Below are 20,101 nucleotides of genomic sequence, written 5' to 3'. Positions count from 1 at the left end.
GAGTAGACGAGGGGCAACAAAGTCAATTTATATCATATGGAATGTGTGTTATTTATTAATAGAGCATACTATTACTCCTCATGCTGATTACAGAGCCTAGGAAAGTCACTGATTCCACTAATGCACTTAATTTACAGGAGGGGCCCCAGGAAGTGATCAAGTGTGTTTTTCAGCTGAGAGGACATATTACACCGGTTAGAACTGTTGCATTCAGCACGGATGGACTGTCTTTGGTGTCTGGCGGGCTTGGTGGACTCATGAACATTTGGTCACTACGGGTAAGGTTTCATTCTTTTTAGAACTGTTGTTAATTTCCAGCGACACTGTTGGTAGGTTGTCTTGAACGTTAGCAAACATAATGCATTTGTACTAAGTAAAGGAAACTGAGTTAACTGAATAATCTGCTGTCTTGTTCATGGGTGTTCGTTATTCAGAGTGTTTTTCCTTATGGTTTTAGCTCAAGACTTTGAACCCTATTTGATGTGTCTGTATACATGGGTAAATGGTCATTGCATTGCGTTTACCCTGACAGTAATCATTAGTTTAATTGGAAAACAGGTGCACAACATAGCAGTAGCAAACTACATTTAATCAGATGAGTTGAGTGCCCAATTTTGGTTGAGTTTGTGCACACATGTATTGTTTGACAGGTAAAGCTATTGTTAGTTTGCTTTGGTCTCTACTGTTCATGATCATAATATGTGTATGCCTTGTATATTTTTGAAAAAATCTGTCCCTGGAAATTGCCTGCTACAACCCCAGAACGTACACTCAGTTGCCTATTTAGGCTTTCTGCTGCCCTAGGCCCTAACAAGTGTATGCGCCCCCACCCCTCCCAAACTTTACTCCACTTCTGCCAGACTCTGCACCTTCTCCAGATTCTGCCCCTTCAACAAACTCTGTCTGCGTTTTCCAAACTACCCCCTTTCACCCCTATTATGTCCCCCATTTTGGCTCCATAACATTATAAAGGCATTTTTTAAGGTTGCAGGGATTAGAAAGTTTTTGTTTCCTCTCTATTTAGTCATGCCTATCATCATCTATGTTTTGTTAGTTGAAACAGTGTTTTCAGATCTCTGCGCCCAAGATTTGGGGAAGGCATTGTGTTCTATAGTTGAGAACACTAGAGGTAATTCTTATGGCTAATTGTTTACATTCGGTTTAAGTCGGAAAACAATCTTTTAGAGGAAGTGATAAGAACATTCTGCCAACTGGATTACAAGTGAGAGAAGGTTGGAATGAGAAATTATGGTTTCAATGCTAATATCTGGTTTCTCTCACAAATTGCCTGCTGTCACTCTGTGAGAGGCACCTAAACTAGTCTGTAATATTAATGTAACATAACTACATTTCTACATCCGGTCTTCTCAAATGGTAAAGGTTACATATGAATTATAAGCAAGTAGGACAGGCACATCTTATAAAAATGTTGAATGAAAAGAACTGAACCCCCTTCTCATGGTTACAGCTCTGCTGTTAATAGGATGCAAAATGGAAATGCAGCAAGTTACCTGCTGCAGCTGATGTTTCTCCAATCCCTTGGGCCGGAATGCCATTAGACTGTGGTAAAATCGCAAGTGAAATGTGTAATCTCTGCCTAAGCATAAACCGCTCAGGAGAGTAAAGACAGAAGATTTTGGAATATTTGGCTGTGCACTCTCCTGATGGAGTAATTAATAAGGAAGACCCTGAGCATTCATGTGTGGGAAGCTACAGCATTCATCGTAGCTGCACAATGCAGGCACCTTTTATAACAAAGGAAGTGGTACATTCTGTTTACATCGTTGCTGTTTGTGCAATTGTTCAAAATACCCAACACCAAGAGTAAAATTGACCAGTGGATTAGGCGTTCAAGCACAATATTACCTTTGTGGGTGTGGTTTAGGCTACAGGTCTTTCCAGCTTGCGTTTAAGGTAATTTAAAATATTTAACACCATAGAGTTGCTTGGGCTGTACAACACATAGGAACATTTTGATATGTGTGGGTATAGATATAGATGTCCTGCTGTCGTTCGAAGTACTGTGTGACAGTAAAAGTCCTACCTTGCATTTAAAATATAATTATTGTAAAGATTACTTGTAAGCATCACAGTTATGCATTGTGTGACATACATTGCAGTTGGTTTTCCTGGTATAACCTAGCATGCAGCAGAATGTCATCAAAGACACATGATAAACCCAGAAAGCATGCCATTTACCTCATTCGCACTGAGCAGCTTCTGTAAAGATGGCTGAATTGATATCTTCACGGGACACCTTTACAGCTGTGAAACAGTGTGTACCTTTGGCACAAAGTTTTTGTTCTCACCCTCCTATGACTTTCGGTATCCTTTCCCAGGTTTCTTGATGCACTTGGCAGTCAGATTTATTTTTTGCCATTTTAACTTCTCTATGATCTATTTCCTGCTTGCACCTTTTGGGTGGCCACAGACCTCTGAAATGTGGGGCAAGGGAGGGAAGTTAGTGCTTGCTTCTGATCTTAATTTTAGTGCCACCTGTGGGAACTATGTGCTTGACTTAAACATAGGCATGCATTTAATATTGTAAAATGATGCATAATTTTTAACCTTTACTTTTCTGAATGGAACACCCTAATTATTTGCATATTAAAGAGCATTTTGGAAGGTAATAATTACCAAAGATCTTTATATCTGTCATATAGGTCCGTCAGTTGTATGACTGAATTACTAAACACCTAAAGTATGCTGGGTTTGGTAGGCGTTTCCTTTTTAAAAAATGTTTATGCAAAAGTGTAGGGGCAGACCCCTAATTACTTGAGCCCAAACCAGGGTAACGAGTGCACATTTTGTACGTAAAGCAAGATTTATTGTACACAAATCCGGAGAGCAATTGGATCGTCCCATGGAACCAAACCAACTCAAGTCTCAATGAATTACAATTGAAAACATTTTTATACATTTTAGCAACAGTTAAAACACTCCCAGATATTTTATTACTACCCACCCCTCAAACATGATTGGACAAAACATTTACAAGAACTTCAATTTTTTACAAATTCATTCTTTCTCATTTGTCACTGACACTCTTTACGACCATCTTCAAATCATATTGGAAGTCCGCCTTTGCTGAGGATTGGTCAGTAGTAGGTTGTGACATCATGGTACAATGGAGAATTCACATACACCATAATTCATTGCTCAGTAACAACTGGCCTAGAGGCTTTAACTTTAAGTGTCATTGCACCTGGTTTGCTTGATTATTTTAGCAATACGAGGAAGGCCTGAACAAACAGGTTTTCTTTGAACTACTGATTGCAATCTGATCCACCCAAAACTCCCGGTTCCTCTTAAGACTTAATAATTTATGCGACCACTACTGCAGCACGTACAGCCTCTAGTTTCAACCTGTGAAAACAATTGACCGCCTGGCCTCAGGCCCCATCTTTATTGCCGGCCTAAGTAAATGGACAACCCTCTCTACACAACTTCAATGCAATTAGAAAGATTACATCCGTTACTTTGCAGAACTGTTAAACAATAAACCTTTGTCCTGTTTCAAGCTGACCTTTTACTAGATGACTCATTCTTCCTTCCATCAACCCGCCAGGACCAGAAAACCAGACTATCCCTGCTCCCTGAAATGCATCGTGCAACTCTTAGCTTAGCTGCAAGACCTAATGTATTCGCAAAATCCCACTTGTGTGTAGATTTATATAAACCCTTCTGTGTTTCTTTAGGTGATCTAAACTCCTTATATGTATGCATTTCTCTGTGTTTGTTTCATAAATGTTATTCCTTTTTTACCACAGGATCCCAAAACAGGCCCCACTCCACGTGTGCATTGAAATCCTTTCCGTCCCCCCAATTTCCATGGACTTTCGAGCACCCCATGTCGATAGTGTTCATGTTACATTCGCAGTGTTAACATTGTATGTTTCTACGCGCGTGCAGCTCTAATATGTATCAACTCTAGACAAACACTAACACTCAAAAGTAACGTATCCCCTCCATATTTAACTATGTTCGATACTTATGTATTTGTAGCATCGCACCCCGTTTGCCATCACCCCCGTCATCAATATGGCTCGCGCAACTTGAACCACCCTTCCTGACCACCCCAACAAAAGTCACCCTAACAATAAAGCTTTTGCAAATATCAGGCATATATGCAAGTTTGGTCATCAAAGACTTTAGCTGTCAGAGTGGAATGACTTCTAACAGCTCAAAATTACTCGCAGTGTTGTAGATCAGCTAGACTTGGAGAAACAAACTTGGCTTTATATTATTTTAAAACTAACCCTTGCAAGCTCTGCTTTAGGTGACCAACTAGGTTGGCGGAAAATAACAATCTGAGGGACCTCGACATGTGAGGGGTTTTGGGTACACCGCACGTCACATTAGGGATAGTGTTAGAGTCACTCCCATGTCAACGTCTCCTTTCGATCTTCGAAGGAAAGGCACAAAACTGTGCAATTTACCTCTAGAAGTCGGACTTTATGTACAGCATGTGACTCTAAGCAGATGCAATCATGTGAAATGCTATTACGCTGAGTAATGCTCGTCATATGCGTACACTAAAGAGACAAATGGTAAAGGCACTGCATCTTTAGAAGTCCCACAGCTTTGGGACTTTTTTGCGCTTGTGTATGGGCGTGCTATAAATAAAAATCATATCATACCTTTGTTTCATCTGAATAATAGGTGACCAATATATGAAAACAATTGATGAATATAAGAATAGCTCCTTTGACTTTGTAAAAGTTCCTGTGGGGTATAGTATATTTTTAGCTCCCAGCTAACTCACCGGCTCAGCCTGTGGTATAATTCTCAGGAATGGCAACTGTCTAAAGCCTCGATAGGTGATTTATGTGTCAAGGAAGGGGCCAAGAGGGGCCAGGAGAACCTGAACCATAAACCAAGTCATAAGGTTTGTCTGTCTCCAGTTTTCCACTTGCTGCTAAGTGCATTTGTGATTCCCTTTGCTTCCTGCTACTATTTGTCTTGGTTTTAAGAGTGAAAATTGATATAGCAAATTATGAAACGAATTTATCAGTGGTGCTAGAAGCGAACACATAGTATCTCTGTCTATCCACTGCCGCTATTAAATATTTTTTTATCAATCTTTTGCAAGTAAATTCCAGGTAAACCTGCATCTCCTGCATCAGTCCTTGTTGGAAGAATACATTTAAAAGCATATGGTTAGCAGGATCCCTCTCATAATTACTCCCTAATTAGTCAACTTCCATTATACGCTAGAGACTGCATTCAGTTTTGTTTATTAGACATTTTCCAGTCATGGGTTTCCAGAAATGTGTCTGATATAAACTCAAATCCAAATCCCACACATTGTTAAGAAATATTCTGAATAGGAAAGGATAGTATTTTCTGGCAAATGCATACTGAAGTGATAGTTCATGCATATTGCAAATGCTATGATCTTGTTGGTGTTAAAAGAAAAGTAATGCAGTGGTAATAGACGAGATGTTTTAATATGTTTGTTTTTTAGGATGGCTCAGTACTACAGACTGCAGTAACTGGTTCTGGATCAATTCAAACTACTGTATGGATTCCTGATGTGGGAGTAGCTGCTTGCTCTAGTAGATCAAAGGTAACGTAACATCCATTTGTTTAATGTGAGACTGTCATTTTGTATGCATTGGCAATCACTAACATAGAGGGGCAAAAAATGCAGCCTGTGTTTGGGTTTATTTGGTGAAAGCAACCATTTAATCTTGGTGCCTTAGGTTCAAGCTCAGTTTCTCATTGTCAAACTTGGTGTCCTTGAGCAAGTTGTTTTTAATGAAGTTCTTCTTCCTATAGATTCCCCAAATTAGAAATATGCTCCCAGGTTTATAGGTTTGTGGTGTCAGTAGCAGGCATTACTACGTTGCGGATATACTCCCTGTAACATGCTGCGCAGTACTTTCCTCCCGGGACATTGTGTTTGTGGCTGTAGAGATGGAGTGTTGGGGCTCTGCTCGGCCGCTGTGATCACTGCTGTGGTCAGCTTTGGCATAGTCTTAGGAGGACCATGGTGGAACGGACACCACAAATGGCACCGGCTCCTTAAGCACTAGATGTTGACTCCCCGCTGGCCCAATCTGATACGGTACGGCTGCAGTAAAACGGTGTAGTGTGCCTACAAGAATTGTGGTGGCTGGGGATGGTGTTTTGCTGGTACGTGTTAAAGTGTTAAGGCCGCAGCTGGAGGTAGTTGTCCATCCATAAAAGTGTGTAGCAAATGACTGATATTTGTATGGTACAATTCTGGCCATTAATAGAGCATTATCATCATAGCTCCAACTACGTGAAACACTTGTGTATAGGCGCGTTACAAATGCCATATCGTATCATACGTGGATGGTAGGGTTACATTTAATTGACTAATGCCACCCTAGAATGTCCACACAGCACCATACAGCATAGCTCAAACAGTACAACGCACTTGTCTGCAAATGGCATAGTTGGGGACGAGCTAGAAGTAGATCTTCTGGGGCAGCCCCTGGTACCAAAGTTGGCCCAAGCCCAATAAAGACGAGACAAAAAAAGCAGTCCTCTATCATACATTTTGTGCGGAAATTAGCTGGCAGCGGGACTGAAGCAGTGACGACCATGGGTAGTGTACACACCAAAGAGCCAACACATGACCTAGTACAGCAGGCGGCCAATGAAACCAAATCCTTAAGATCTCACTCCCTGGCTGAAGTGGAGAAGCACTGGAGGCCCACAAGTTTGTTGGAAGCAAATGGGGTGGGGGGACTTACGTGACAACCAATTAATGCAGCAAACACGGGTGAGATGGTGGCAATGGGGTCCATTGAAGATAGATACCGACTAAACAACAAAATGGATCTAAATCCATATCTAAAGTACTCTCCAGGCCTGACTCTGTGTCTTAGCTGCCAAGCTTTGCACACGACTGGAATTTCCAAATGCCCATGAAAGGGACCACGAGTTATCCTCACCTTCAAATATTATTCAAGCACTCAGCCCTGTGAGAATATTAGATTTCGGGCCCACCCACGCTCCACAAGCTGAACCAATGATTGATGAAGAGGATAATCACAGCAACCCCTGCGGGGCGGGTGCAGGTCAAGACCCAAACAGCAACGAAATAGGAACCACTTGTAAAAAGGCTGCCAAGAACTCCGACCCATTTAATGAGGCGATAACCAAGAGTGTAGCAAGAATTAACAATCTGTGAAATGATATAAAAAGAACTAAAAGCAAGGACGGAACCCAGGGACCAAGGTTGCATAGTGAAGAAGGGTCACCTGGTGCCCTGCATATCATAACAGAGTCCCTTCTTGGCTAGGAACGTACTTAAGCAAGACAGACCCACAGTGGATTTGGACGATGACACAATGGCAGAAAAGGCATTAATCCACAGGGGGTGCAAGACAGAATGGACAGGAACGGACCGAACCTGTTAAATGTTATGAACACCCATCCGTTCTCTTCAAGGGTAAGAGCACAGGATCAATAATGCATCGGGCAGACACGAACCTGCCCACTCATGTGCCAAGACAAGCTAACCAAAATGACCTCCCCTAAACGAACAAGTGCTGCTGGGTGAGCTGACCAGCGCTATTCAGCTCTCAAGTCAGTGATTGAATCTTGATTAAAGGATTGATCATCATGGCAAAGCAGGCTGGATTGGGGTACAGATCTAAGCAAGGGACTGAGACAACTATCAGTCATTGAAGGCGGTCTCACAACTATGAACAGGGAGGAACGGATGAGGCCTAATAATCATCAACTTTATTCAGGAGTTAAAAAGCTGTACAATTACAAAAGTGTGCACATGTGCATATTAAAGACACAATAAAAAAAATTTCATTAACATTAGCCAAAACAGTAAACCGAAACATTCCATACAGGATAAAAGAGACCTTTCCAAAAACATAAGAAATCGGGGGGAGTATAATCTCAGCCCTGATTCAGTAGCGTTGGTTTTGCATTTGCACAAATTGGCAACATGTGCCGTTCAGTTGTAGGCACAGGAGGCCTAATTCAAATGTACCCTCTGACGATTGTCCCGCAGAGCCAAATAACCAGGCACTCAAATGTATGAATGAACAAAGGACCAATGAAGGTAGACGGTCACCGAATGCAAGCACATTGGCAATTTCCCATGACGGGTTAATCCCAGAAGAGGGATGTAATTTAGCTGTACATAGCCACCCTGGAGCAAGCAACAAAAACGATTTCCGAACCTGACCTACAAACTTCCTGTGGGAAGGCCCCTCTGTGGGGCCTGAATGAATAAGCCCAACCGAAAATCCTAGCTCACCAAAAGGCCTCAACTCTCCTAATTGCCACTCAGAATAGTAATCAGAATAAGGAGATTACAACCAACTCCTCTCCGGTATTCAACTTCAAGGACTTGAGTGAATCCGAAGTAATTTCCCCTCCTAAAAACCATCAAACCGTCCAACTGCAAGGGCAATGCTTGCCCTGCTCAGCTCATTAAGGATTGTGGCACTACCCTCGCCCACTTCTTGACAGCATTTATCAACGCCTCCTTCCAGTCTGGCCATGTCCCATCCAACCTCAAAGAGGCTTGGGTACGACCACTCCTCAAAAAGCCATCTCTTGACCCTTCAGTTCCAGGAAACTACAGGCCTATTACCACTGTCCCCTTCCTGCTCAAAAGTCTGGACAAAGCAGCCTAACTGCAAGTCCAAAAATTCCTTGGGGACCACCGCCTTCTGGGCCTTCGGCAGTCTGGTTTCAGGCCACGACATGGGACCGAAACGGCCCTCCTCGACCTAAAAAATCAAATGGACGACATCAGAGATGCTGGAAAACGAGCGCTCCTTCTGCTCCTTGACCTAGTGGACCACAATACACTCTGCCATCCCCTTTCCTTTGCAGCCAACTTCTCCCCTAAAGCTTGTGTGTGGATTACCTCGTTTCTACAGGAAAGGGCCATGAAAGTCTTTTCCGACTTGGCATGTGCCTCTCCTAGCAACATCAAATGTGGGGTGCCTCGGGGCTCCTGCATCGCGCCCACCCTCTACAACCTATTTACTAGGCCCCTTTTTAACCTTCTTGACATCTTTGGCATCTCATACACCAACTACGCTGATGATATCCAGGTGCTGGATCACCCTTAACTCCATTTTCTGCACCATCCAAGCCTGGATGGCAGAAAATTAGCTGTGCCTCAACAGTGACAAAACCAAGCTTTTACTCATTGGGTCACCAACCATCCTGGGTAACCTCGACAAGAACTATCGCTCCTTCACCATTGATAATATACCCATCGCTGTGTCCTACACAGTTAAAACCCTGGGAGTCTACCCAGACTCCAACCTCACCATGAACAGGCAGGTCAGCGCCATTGCCTCCTCATCGGCCTACCACTCAAAACTGCTCAATGCAGTAAGACCCTTCTTAACCGCACAGAACTGCCTTACTATCTCTAGGGCTACTATCGGCTCAAGACTGGACTACTGTAATGCTCTCCTCGGAGGCACATCCAGCAAAAACATTGCCAAACTCCAGCTTTTCCAGAACAACGTCCTTAGGGCTGCCACAGGATTTCCTAAAAAGGACCACATATCGGACCTCAGGAGACAGGTGCACTGGCTTCCCATTAAACAGAGAATCATCTTCAAAATCCTCTCCATCACCCACAAATGCCTCCATGATCTAGCACCCCCTACCTCGCCCAGCGCATAGCCATGCCCACATCCACCAGGCCTTCTAGGCTAGCCTTGACCAACATGATTACCAAGCCTAAAACATGCAGAGTGCGTGCAGGGGGCTCCAGCTTCCCAGCTATCATTGCCACCCACTGGAACGCACTACCCACACACATCAGGGTTATCGACTCCCACCTGGCGTTCCGCAAAGCCATCAAAACCAGGCTATTTGTCTGAAATGTTAGGCCTAGCTCCTACTCTGTACTCGACTGAAACCAACCATGTTTGCCTAACTGTACTTTGTAACCTACCACCTATGATGTAACTACGTATCCGCATGCCCCAAATTTGTATTCTTGCCTACGTACACTTTCTTGTAAAAAGCGCCTCAATGCCCTTGGGCGGTAGTGCGCACTACAAATGTAAAAAATAAAATAAAAATAAAGTACATTTCACATGAATAATACATTTGTTTTACCTAATCGACACCTTGTTGTCATACTTCACCGTTTTTGTTTCTCTACCCATACTATACAGGTGATTATATAGCGACTTAATTGAAAGTACCCATTAAAATGCTGTTTTATTTGAAAACTGGATTATTTACATTCCGGTGGAAGCCTTTGTTTTGTATTCTAGTTTCCTTTACCATAGCTTTCACAGTGAAAGGGTCACGGCCTTGAGTTCTATGATAACCGAAATGGCAGCCAGCATCTGCCCAAGAGGGACTAGATTAAATTAGACTCTGTAGACATGAGACCGTGGCGTAGGGAACAAAGTTAATGGACATCCTCCCAAACATCAGGAACATACTCCTTCTGAAATACTACCGAACCAGAGAACAGAAGGGGCCTTATGAACAAAGTATGAGGTCAAATCTAAAAGTAGTGATAATACTCTGGTTAAATGTTTTCGACTCTACTCAAAATGCAATTCTTGTGGGCTGTGGAAAATCCAGCCTGATATCATTTATTAGGAGCATAGACCCTCTGTCAATCCCTTCTGCGGTATCCAGATGGTCTTGCCCAACAAAGCCCCTGACTCAGCTTCAAAACCAGCTGAAAAGCTCTACGACACAACTAAACTGACTGGCACAAAAAGTAGTTTTGCCTGCATGGAGCGTCCACCTCTGTCCAAAAGGCATGAAATGCAACTTAATAGGCGAGCTGTAAATCATGAGTGAAATATCCAGTCTTCTCTTGTTAATGACAATAATGTCCAAAACCTGAACAATGCACCCCGGTGAGTCAAACAACCCCCACCCAATCTGCATGTTATCGCAAAGCAGTGACTAGAGGGTGTAGGGCTACCTTCCTTAAGACAGAAGGCCATAGCCGAAGCAAGTAACAATATTGGGTTGAATATCAAAATCATGTCCTGGAATGTCGCCGGTATACCCCAGAAACGGAGTTACCCCTATTTCAAAGCCTTTATTTTAGCCTCTGACATAATTGCACTACAGGATACTTAAACCCTAGAACCTAGGTGGCTATCTCAACTTCCACAAGAAGGAAGAAAAAGGATTTTGGGCGGTTCTTCAGATTTCATGTAGGACAAGGGCGGCATGTAGACATGCGGTTGAATTACTTGTCTATACTTGGTTTGACAAGGTTTGCGCAGCTTTAAAAAGTGCACGCCAAGAAGCTTTGAGACAAGGTGGTGGAGGGGAAAATGTCACTCTGCTTAGGAAAAACTACAAATCTATGCTTATTCAAAAGAAAAAAGAATTCTGGAACAGGAATTGGGAGAATCTAGCAAAATCGACAAACAATGAAGATCCTAAAGCTTTTTGGAGGGCTGTGGCGAAGTGTCTTGGGCAGCACACATCCTGCTTTTATGCAACTTATCTGAGGTCGAATGGGTCTCCTATCTTTCATTGATCTTTGGGGTTGCTATAGTTGAGGACCCAATCACCTCGCAGGCACAGCCAGAACATCTTGTCAATGGGGGAATTGTCAAAGTGAAGCACCATCTGCATCATCAAGGCCCTCAATGAAGGTAGAAGGCCATAGAGAGAGACCAGAGGGACATGATTTAATATCATTTTTAAAAGAAGATAACCTCCTCAAAGCCATTCATCTTGCTAGTGGTAAGGCCCCTTGTCCGAACATGGTTCCAGGTGAAGTCTTCAAGTACGCACACGAATGGTGGATGCAGCTATTTAAAGCAGCCTTCCTCTGTTTTGTGAGATCCAAGACTATTCCTCATCATGGTCCAACTCTATTATCATACCATCTATAAAAAAGGCCCCACTAATGAGGTACGATCATATAGACCAAACAGCCTCATAGACATTGATTGCCAGAATTTTCCCCACATAATCCTATCTGAACTAAACAGTTGGAAAGAAGCAAATTACATCCTGGATTGTGCAGAGGGTGGCTTTAGACCGTCGCTGTCCAATGTGGATGAGGTCTTTGTGTTTTGGCATCTGTCCACCAAATATGCCATGGCCAAAAAGATGCTGTTATACGTAGCCTTTCTGGACTTCTGATCATCCTTCGATATGGTGGTCAAAGAAAGGATTTGGTCAAACTGGCCAGCATGGGAATCAACATCGCGCTCCCCAATATTATTAGTTCTCTTTATTTTAGCACATGTATCCAGATTAGGTTTGGCCCGCAAGGCCAGCTGACCAAAAAAGTTCCAACAGCCAGAATAGGGCTGCCTGCTTGCCAACGGTCTTATTCTGTCTATACATCACCAATACGCCTATGTGCGTGGAAGAGGCCTCTAAGAATGTTCCCGCAATCAATGGAAGGCCTGTACCAATGTTATTGTATGTGGACGACTCTGTACTATTTGCGAGAACCTCAAAAGCCCTCAGAAACCAACTTCAGGCAGTACCTACCTATTGTAAAAATAATCACCTCATCCTGAAAAAGGCCAAAACAAAAGTCATGATTCACAGTTTTAGGATGGAAGGTGAAATCGAGGTAGTGAACATTTTATTTACCTGGGGCTGGTTTTAACTCCAAATCTCCTCGAAAGAGCATGTTGAACATACAAGAAGGAAAGCGGCAGTAGCCAGGAGAGTGATGGGTAGCTTTTCCCATAAGCACAAGGACAAGTTTGTTCCAGAAGTCTGAAAAGTCCACCAAGCCGTGTTCGGAGGCACAGTAGCCTACGGAGCAGAGATCTGCGGCTTGGACAAGAGCGTTACCAGAGTTGGCATATGTGAGCGTGTCAATTCTGGAAACGGCTATTGTATCTGCCGAACGCTGCTCTGCTGGCCAATGTAACCTTTTGTGGTCAACAAAGGAGTGTGATGGACTGCCCAGCCAGGTATACAATAAAAAGAATTCCATTGCAGCACAACCAGTTAGTGGACTTGGAATGGCTAGAACACTTTGCCCAAGACTTTGTTTCTACGTATAAGAACCAGATGGATAAAGACCTGGCACCTTTGGGGCTCGGACACATCCTAGATCCACTTTACTGCCTCACTCACTTATGAAGGTTGATGATAAACAAGTTAGAAAAGTCCTAATCGTCAAGAACAAGAAGTATTGATGGAGAAGGTTTGGAGCGACTCGTCTATTTAGGCTGGGCAGATTCATTTGATCTGGGGAAAGGGCACCCAACATACCTGTCAACCTTGGTAAATCCACAAGTCAGATGCCTATTTGCACTAGCTGGAGCAGATACACTCCCCTGGATGAAATTTCTGAAGAAATGGATCAATTTGTCCACTGCAATATCTAAAATGTGTGGAGGGAGGATGAAAATGTGCAACACCTCCTTTTCACATGTCCAGCATATGATGACCTAAGATTAAGATGCATCAAACCCCACTTACTGAAGGAAGGTCTCCCAGAAAATGTGATTGCAGCCAGGTCCCTTCACCTAGGGGATTTCGAGCAATATCACCAAGTCAATGGTGTGACGATTCACAGGATCACATAGTCTTCTCCCCAGATGGGAGCCCTTCCCTGTGAGGCATGGGCGTGAGGCTGCTACCCAATAGTCCCCACAGAGGTGGTGCAATGCAGAACTTCAGAGAGAGAGACTCCTCTCCTCGGGATAAGCACTCCTGTCCCGTGAAGAGCCTCCCTATACCCATTTCCCCAGAAGGCAGGTCCCTGATAAAGTCATCTGACATACAACCTGACAGTGCTACTGTTTGTTGTTGTAAAGTCTCTTCTATCTCACCTTCAAGATCTGCTTTGACTGAGACGAGTAAGAGCCAAGGAAACATGCAGAGTACCCACAGACTGTATTACCAAGAGACTGTGACGAAGTGGCCCCAGGGATGCATGAAGATTGCATCAAGAATATCAAAGAAAGACATTGACGTTACGTTGGGGCGGGCCCAGCTATGCAATGTAAAAATTGAGGAATGACTAATGCTGTGGGGAGGAAGGAACTGCTGCAAGGGAATGCAGTGTCTGTCCTGCGCAGCCCGGGAAGTTCAAACCTGTGGCATCCAAAGTCCCGATAGACAGTCGGTTTTTGGGCAAGAAGCAGAGAGAAGCTATGTGAGCCAGTGTGAGCCCGACTCGTTGCTGAAGCGGGAAGAATTCGGTGGTTGCGTGACCTCAAGAGGTGGACCCGCATGGTCCATTAACAACAACAAGACTGCTGTGGAAACGGATCTGTTGAGCCGCAGCAACCGAAGAGTAGCAGCAGCAAAATGACACGCTGGGGAAGTGTGCAGAAGCAACACTGGAGACCCCAGGAAGAACTAGTCAGACTCCCCCGTCAAGCTGAGGGTAATGAGAGTTGTTGGCAAGCCTGATGGGGTCTGGGGAGGTATCAGAGTTGAGCATTCCTCGGGGGTGTATTCCCTCATCACAGTAGTGATACACAGAGAGCCAAGAGTCAAGTCTTCTATGGGAGTAATGTCCCTTGTCATAATAGTGACACCCAGCGAACCTAGAGTCAAGGAAGTTGCAGGAATAATCTCTCGTTATAATAGTAATCTACAATGCAGCCGAAGTACAGAGTGCATCAGGAGTGACCTCCCTCGTCCCAGTGATAACAACAAAAGTAGTAGAAGCCAAGAGTGCCTCGGGAGTGAACTCCCTCATCACAGTGGTGAACCTAATAGAAAACGCCCATTAAATCAAGAACTGTCTCCGGGCACTCTCCCCAACGACAAAGAGCTGACACAGGGGTCAGGGATCGCTGACAGTATAAGGAACATAAGAAGAGTTCATAGAATTTCAAAGTAGAGCCCCAAGTACCACTGGGAGGATGTCAAGTCACTTTAAAGACTTGTGTAAAAGACTGTAACAGAACAGCCTTCATGAGTCGGCGCATGTGTTGGCAGCAGATGTTGAGACGGAGAGACTGCTTGTAAAAACTCTGCTGTGTTTCATTAATCTGGGGACTTTGCTATCAGAAAGCTGCTCCTTTAAGAAATCCATCAAGTTATATAAGGAGGAGCCAGCCATGTGGCGCTGGCACATGTGAGTTGGAAGCAGGAGTTGAGACGGAGTTCAGACGAGGTGCCGTCCTGCTGCACGTCTTCAACCCTGAAGCTTATGGTGACTAGTGGCCCCTGCACACATCGTCAGCTCAAGCTCCTGGATGCAACAGCATCGACCCTGATGCATACAACCGAGGTGAGCGTTCCCACCCCTGCAGAAGCGAGTATGGAAATGGCAATCAATATGGCGTTCTTTGTTTTAAATTAGATTGTACCGTATACATCTGATCCATCTTAGCTGAGGGTGGGGGGTGGTCTCCTTAATTGGCATTGCAAGGACTGGCGTGGGGCAGGCCCCAGGTAACGCTGTGGGTTTCAGAACTGATACCAACACTGATACTATCAACATAGAGGCGGCCCAGAGGCGACTGACTCCGTTAATGTCCCCGTAGGGAATAAATAGCGGACAGTCTTTAGTTCACAATGAGGCCTTGCTCGGGCCCCTACATGTTCCGGTGATTTGACCCCACTTATGCAAGTCCTAATGACGGGAGGAGATCTGGCAGACGAGTGCGTCTCCTTGGAGCACGTTTTTATCGCGCAGAGCAAACCAGTTTTTATGTCAGCACTTAACTGTACATTAACTACTAATCGAATGCAGAATGAATCTTCATCAGATATATAGGGGAAGTGGAGAGGCAACACTCAATATTGGCGTCTCGTCTTTCTAGTCACATTGCTGAAATAAAAACAAAAATGTCACGGCAAAAGAAAGTAAATGATTCCAGAATAAATTACTCTTTGAACGTTAATGGACTAAGCCTAAACCTCTCGGAAGAGGCTCAATTCATAAAAAAAGATGAGGTGCTTGCTTCCTGATTACAAATCAATCCTAAAGTGTAAGGAGACGGTGTAGCAGGGTGGCAATGACCTAGAACTTCAACCTCATAGCTCTGCTTTACCAGCAAAAGTGCCTTCCGTTGAGCTGGGAAGAATCATGGAGACCCACAAACATCCTCCTATTTGTTTTCTTAAGCTTTGGAAAATGACACTGTCTTAAGGTCTAATAGGAATGTAAATGAATCCTGCCTTTCATCTGCTGTGGACTCACAACTTCACAACAATATAATGGTGGCATTAACTATTTCCTTGGCCCCATTTTCGAAGTTGTATAAAACATTGGGGAGAGTTACAACTCCAGGGCAGAAAGAACAGAAGAAATAATTCGCAATAATCGAAAAACAGAAAAGACCCAATCAATTCTACTCGAAGTCCAATGAACTTCAACAAAACATTTTTTTAAATATTCAGTTAGTGCATAGGCCCAAATCAAATGGGTTGCGGACATTCCTTCGGAATCTAATGACGCCCCCAGCGATGACAGCCAATCATTACTGACAGAGTGTCGAACGAAGGGGAATGAATAACCCAACGAAGAACAAAACGCCCTAAGATGTTTCATTTCCTATCCAAATGGATGAAGATAAGATAACGCTCAGACAGGGAATATTGCTGAAGAGCTAGGATTAAGGCGATTTTCTGCTGACTCTGGACTTGGAGGACACTTACATTTACATCCCTATTCACCGGAAACTTTGGAAGTTCCTGCGCTTTTTTGTCCATGGCCGGCAGGCACTGCCATTTCAGGGCTGTGCCCTTTGGCCTGAAATCGACTCCAAGGGTGTTCACAAAGTACATAGCTATGGTGCATCCACTTATACCCTTATCTGGATGACTGGCTCATTAGCTCCTGGTTGCACGCCCTGGCGACCATGCACACGACAGAGGCCATCCTCCTTCTTATGGCTCTCAGATTCTCCATCAATTATCGGAAGTCCTGCATGGTGCCATCACAGAACGCCCTATTCTTCGGTGCCCACCTCAGCATGGTTGCATGCCTAGCAACCCCCTCGGAGGAGAGGGTGAAGGCCATCCTGGGAACAGTTCAGCAGCTGTCAGCAGTACCCATCACAACTGTCCGCTCCATCAAGTTGCTGTTGGGCATGATGTCCTTCTGCATCTATCTTGTTATATTTTGCAAGCTTCAGATGAGGTCTCTCCAGGAGTTTGTCGACGCAAGGTGGCTGCAGGTCACATGCGTTTGGACGGACAAGATTGCCCTCAAGTAGGAGTTCCAGCAAGCTCTACGATGGTGGGGGATGCACCCACATCTCACGCAAAGGAGCTCCATTTCAATCCCCGCCGTACCAGGCCATGATCACCACAGAGGCCTCTAGCTCCCAAAGGAGAAGGACCTTCACATGAAAGTCCTGGAGCTACAGGCAGCCTTCTGGGCCCTCAAATTGTTCCAACCCCCTCTACAAGGGAAGGTGGTGCAGATCTTCATGGACAACACCACCACCATGTTCTATATCTGGAAACGGGGAGGGGCGTGCTTCCCCGCTCTCCCACTGGAAGCCCAGTCTCTGTGGCGCTGGGAAATTCTTTAGGACATGTTCCTTGTCCCATTTCACCTAGTGGGCACCAAGAACCCCTTTTCAGAATCGCTCAGCAGGGATCTGCGGTCCTGCTACTTGTGGGAACTTGAGCAAGTGCAAGTTTCCCTTCTCTTCCGTAAGTGGGGTCAACCCCAGAATCGACCCCTTCGCGACGGCAGCCAACTCCAGTGCCAGAGGTTCACCAGCAGGTCTCCTCACCCGAGTAGCCTGGGGGACGCCTTCTCGTTCCCATGGGACGTGCTCTCTCTGTACGCCTTCTCGCCACTTCCACTCCTGATGCGTGTGATCAACACACTCGGACAATGACATTGCAAGGTGATCCTCATTGCTCTGGCGTGGCCATGTCCGATCTGGTACCCAGACCTGGTCTGTCTGTCAGTGGCTCCATCCATCCGGTAGCCTCCACTTCCTGATCTTCTCTCCAGAGAAAACGGAACAATACTGCACCAAGACCGAGCGTTGCTGAGCCTCACGACATGGCTCCTGCACCCCTAGAGTTTGGACAATATTCCCTGCCACTGGAATCCAAGAAGATCTTGGCCAAAGCCAGAGCTTACTCTACGCTGTCTTGTTACGGCCACAAATGAAAACGCTTCAAAGTGTGGTGCAGGACTCAGAAGATTACACCTCTGCGAATCACAGCTCTGCAGCTCCTCCCGTACCTGCTTTTGCTGGCCACGGCTGACCTGGCTCAAGCCTCTATCAATGTGCACCTCGCTGCCATATCCAGGTATACCCGGGCACTTGGTAAGCCGTCCCTGTGGTCGCACAGGCTCGTCAAGGATTTCCTCAAAGGTCTCTTCAGGACGTTTTGCCAGTGAAGGCTCCTGCTCCGGCTGGGGAGCTCAATCTTGTTTTGACTAAGCTTTTGGGGCCTCATTTTCAACCGATGCATCAGGCCCCTCTGAAGTTTGTCTCAAGGAAGGCTGCTTTTCTAGTGGCCATCAAATGTATCGTTTCTGTTGAGCCTTGCCTCCTCCTGTGGTTGTGTATATGTACTGCTGTGAAATCGTATTCATGAGCATGTGAAACCATGCAAGATCCTATGCTGGAGAAGGAACAAGTTACTTGCCTGTTATTCGTGTTCTCCAGCATGAGGTCTGGCATGGATTCACATGTTCATGAATATTCCCTGTCGTCAGGCTGGGAATCCTTGGTAAAAAAGAAGAAAACAGTTTCACTTTAGCTTGAAAACTGTATTTCGAATGGATTGTGTCCTCCCACGTATTCCTCATTTTATGATATCCCTATATCCAGCTTCAGCTGCTTCAGAATTTTTTTCCAGCAGGGGTGCTGCGCGTCGATGCCTGTCAACTCCGTGTCCCTAGAGGCAATCTGGCCTGGTGTCTCTGTGATGCAGCGACCGTTGGCTTCAGTATTGTTTTTCTGCGAGCGCTAACGCTTCAGTTATCGGCGCGCTTCGGTACCTTAACTAAGAAACCTTTTCGTTTTGTGAAAATGGCATCATCGTCGGCATCATCAACTTCGAGATTGGGGTTTAAAAAATGCCATGACTGTGGGGCGAAGATGTCGCTTACAGACCCCTATCGAGTGTGTCTATGGTGCCGCGGATCCTCTCATTGTACTTCTGAGTGTGGGTCCTGGCTATCAATGACAGCGAAGGCACTGAAAGAGCGTAAAGGGAAGCTAGCTGCAGGTAGGGCCCATAAATCCCCTTAGACAACCCTGTCGAAAAGGCGATCCTCTGATGAGTCGAGAGATGACTCTTCTCGTCGGAAGAATGCTAAAAGATGGCGATCACATAGTGGCTCACACCACTCGTCATCTTTCTTCCTCGCTGCGGTCGAAGAAAAGGCGCATCAGATAGCCATCTTCGTCGTCTAGTTGCTCACCGGAACTGGTCTCGTGCCTGACCAAATCCGCCTCACTCGCCGAGAGGGAGAGGTTCAGACTAAAGGTGCTCGAAGTAATCGAGAAAGCTGCCTCAACCCCGTGGAAGAATGATCAAAGCCATGCCAGTGTTGACACAAGCGACAAAAAGCAGGCAAGGGACAAAACCTGTGCGCCCTACGGCCCGGGTGTCCTTGAGAAAACTCCTTGAGAACCCTCAGAGGGTCCCTCGAGTCGACAAAAGGCTCCTTCGAAGCCAAAATCATTGGCGCCGGAAGGCTCCATGTCAAGCCCTAAAATACCCTTGACGCCACAGCCGTCGGAGCCCTCTATGGCGTCGAAGATTTTGACGCCATTATCGAAGCAAGTCCCTAAATTCTTGAAGGATGTCAAGAAAATATTCACTCAATTTACAAGGAAGGATTTTTTCAAATCCCTTTCCTCAATTTATGAAGATGATGAACCATCTTCAAATGAATCTCGTCCATTTGGCTTGCAGTATGGGACACACAATGTTCCAGAGGCCTTAATTTCAGAGGACTCAAGAATAAAGGATGTACATGACACCCTGTAATCTGCAAGTGGGTTGGAAACTGCCCCAGAAGTTTGGCAAGCCATATCCCTCGGACCATGCCGATGGATCTTAAAGACAACTGATTTCTAGAGTGATAGAATATCTGGAATAGGGTAGGCCTGGACCACTAGTTGAGTAGGAGGACCTAACTGATATTTTAGACAAGGGACCGCAGGAGGACCCTATTCTACCATTAGATGTACCTCTGCAAAAGAGAGTTAATGCCAACTGGGAG

The 20,101-nt window shown here is 45.0% G+C and overlaps 1 protein-coding gene across 10 annotated transcripts in view; it reads left to right on the top strand.

Annotated features, from left to right (window-relative positions):
• The window catches only part of HERC1 (HECT and RLD domain containing E3 ubiquitin protein ligase family member 1), a 3,379,312-nt gene that overhangs the window by 2,676,124 nt on the left and 683,087 nt on the right, over positions 1-20,101 (top strand). For all 10 annotated transcript variants that reach the window (XM_069624399.1, XM_069624403.1, XM_069624396.1 and 7 more), the window contains exons 58-59: positions 138-278; positions 5,468-5,569. In XM_069624399.1, the coding sequence (XP_069480500.1) occupies positions 138-278; positions 5,468-5,569 (243 nt within the window). The remainder of the gene's footprint in view (positions 1-137; positions 279-5,467; positions 5,570-20,101) is intronic.

The sequence above is a fragment of the Ambystoma mexicanum genome, chromosome 11 (genome assembly GCF_040938575.1).
Source record: "Ambystoma mexicanum isolate Mex_15411 chromosome 11, UKY_AmexF1_1, whole genome shotgun sequence".
NCBI classification, from domain to species: Eukaryota; Metazoa; Chordata; class Amphibia; order Caudata; family Ambystomatidae; genus Ambystoma; species Ambystoma mexicanum.
Note: the sequence above shows the minus strand (reverse complement) of the source record. Positions and strands in the feature narration are given on the sequence as shown.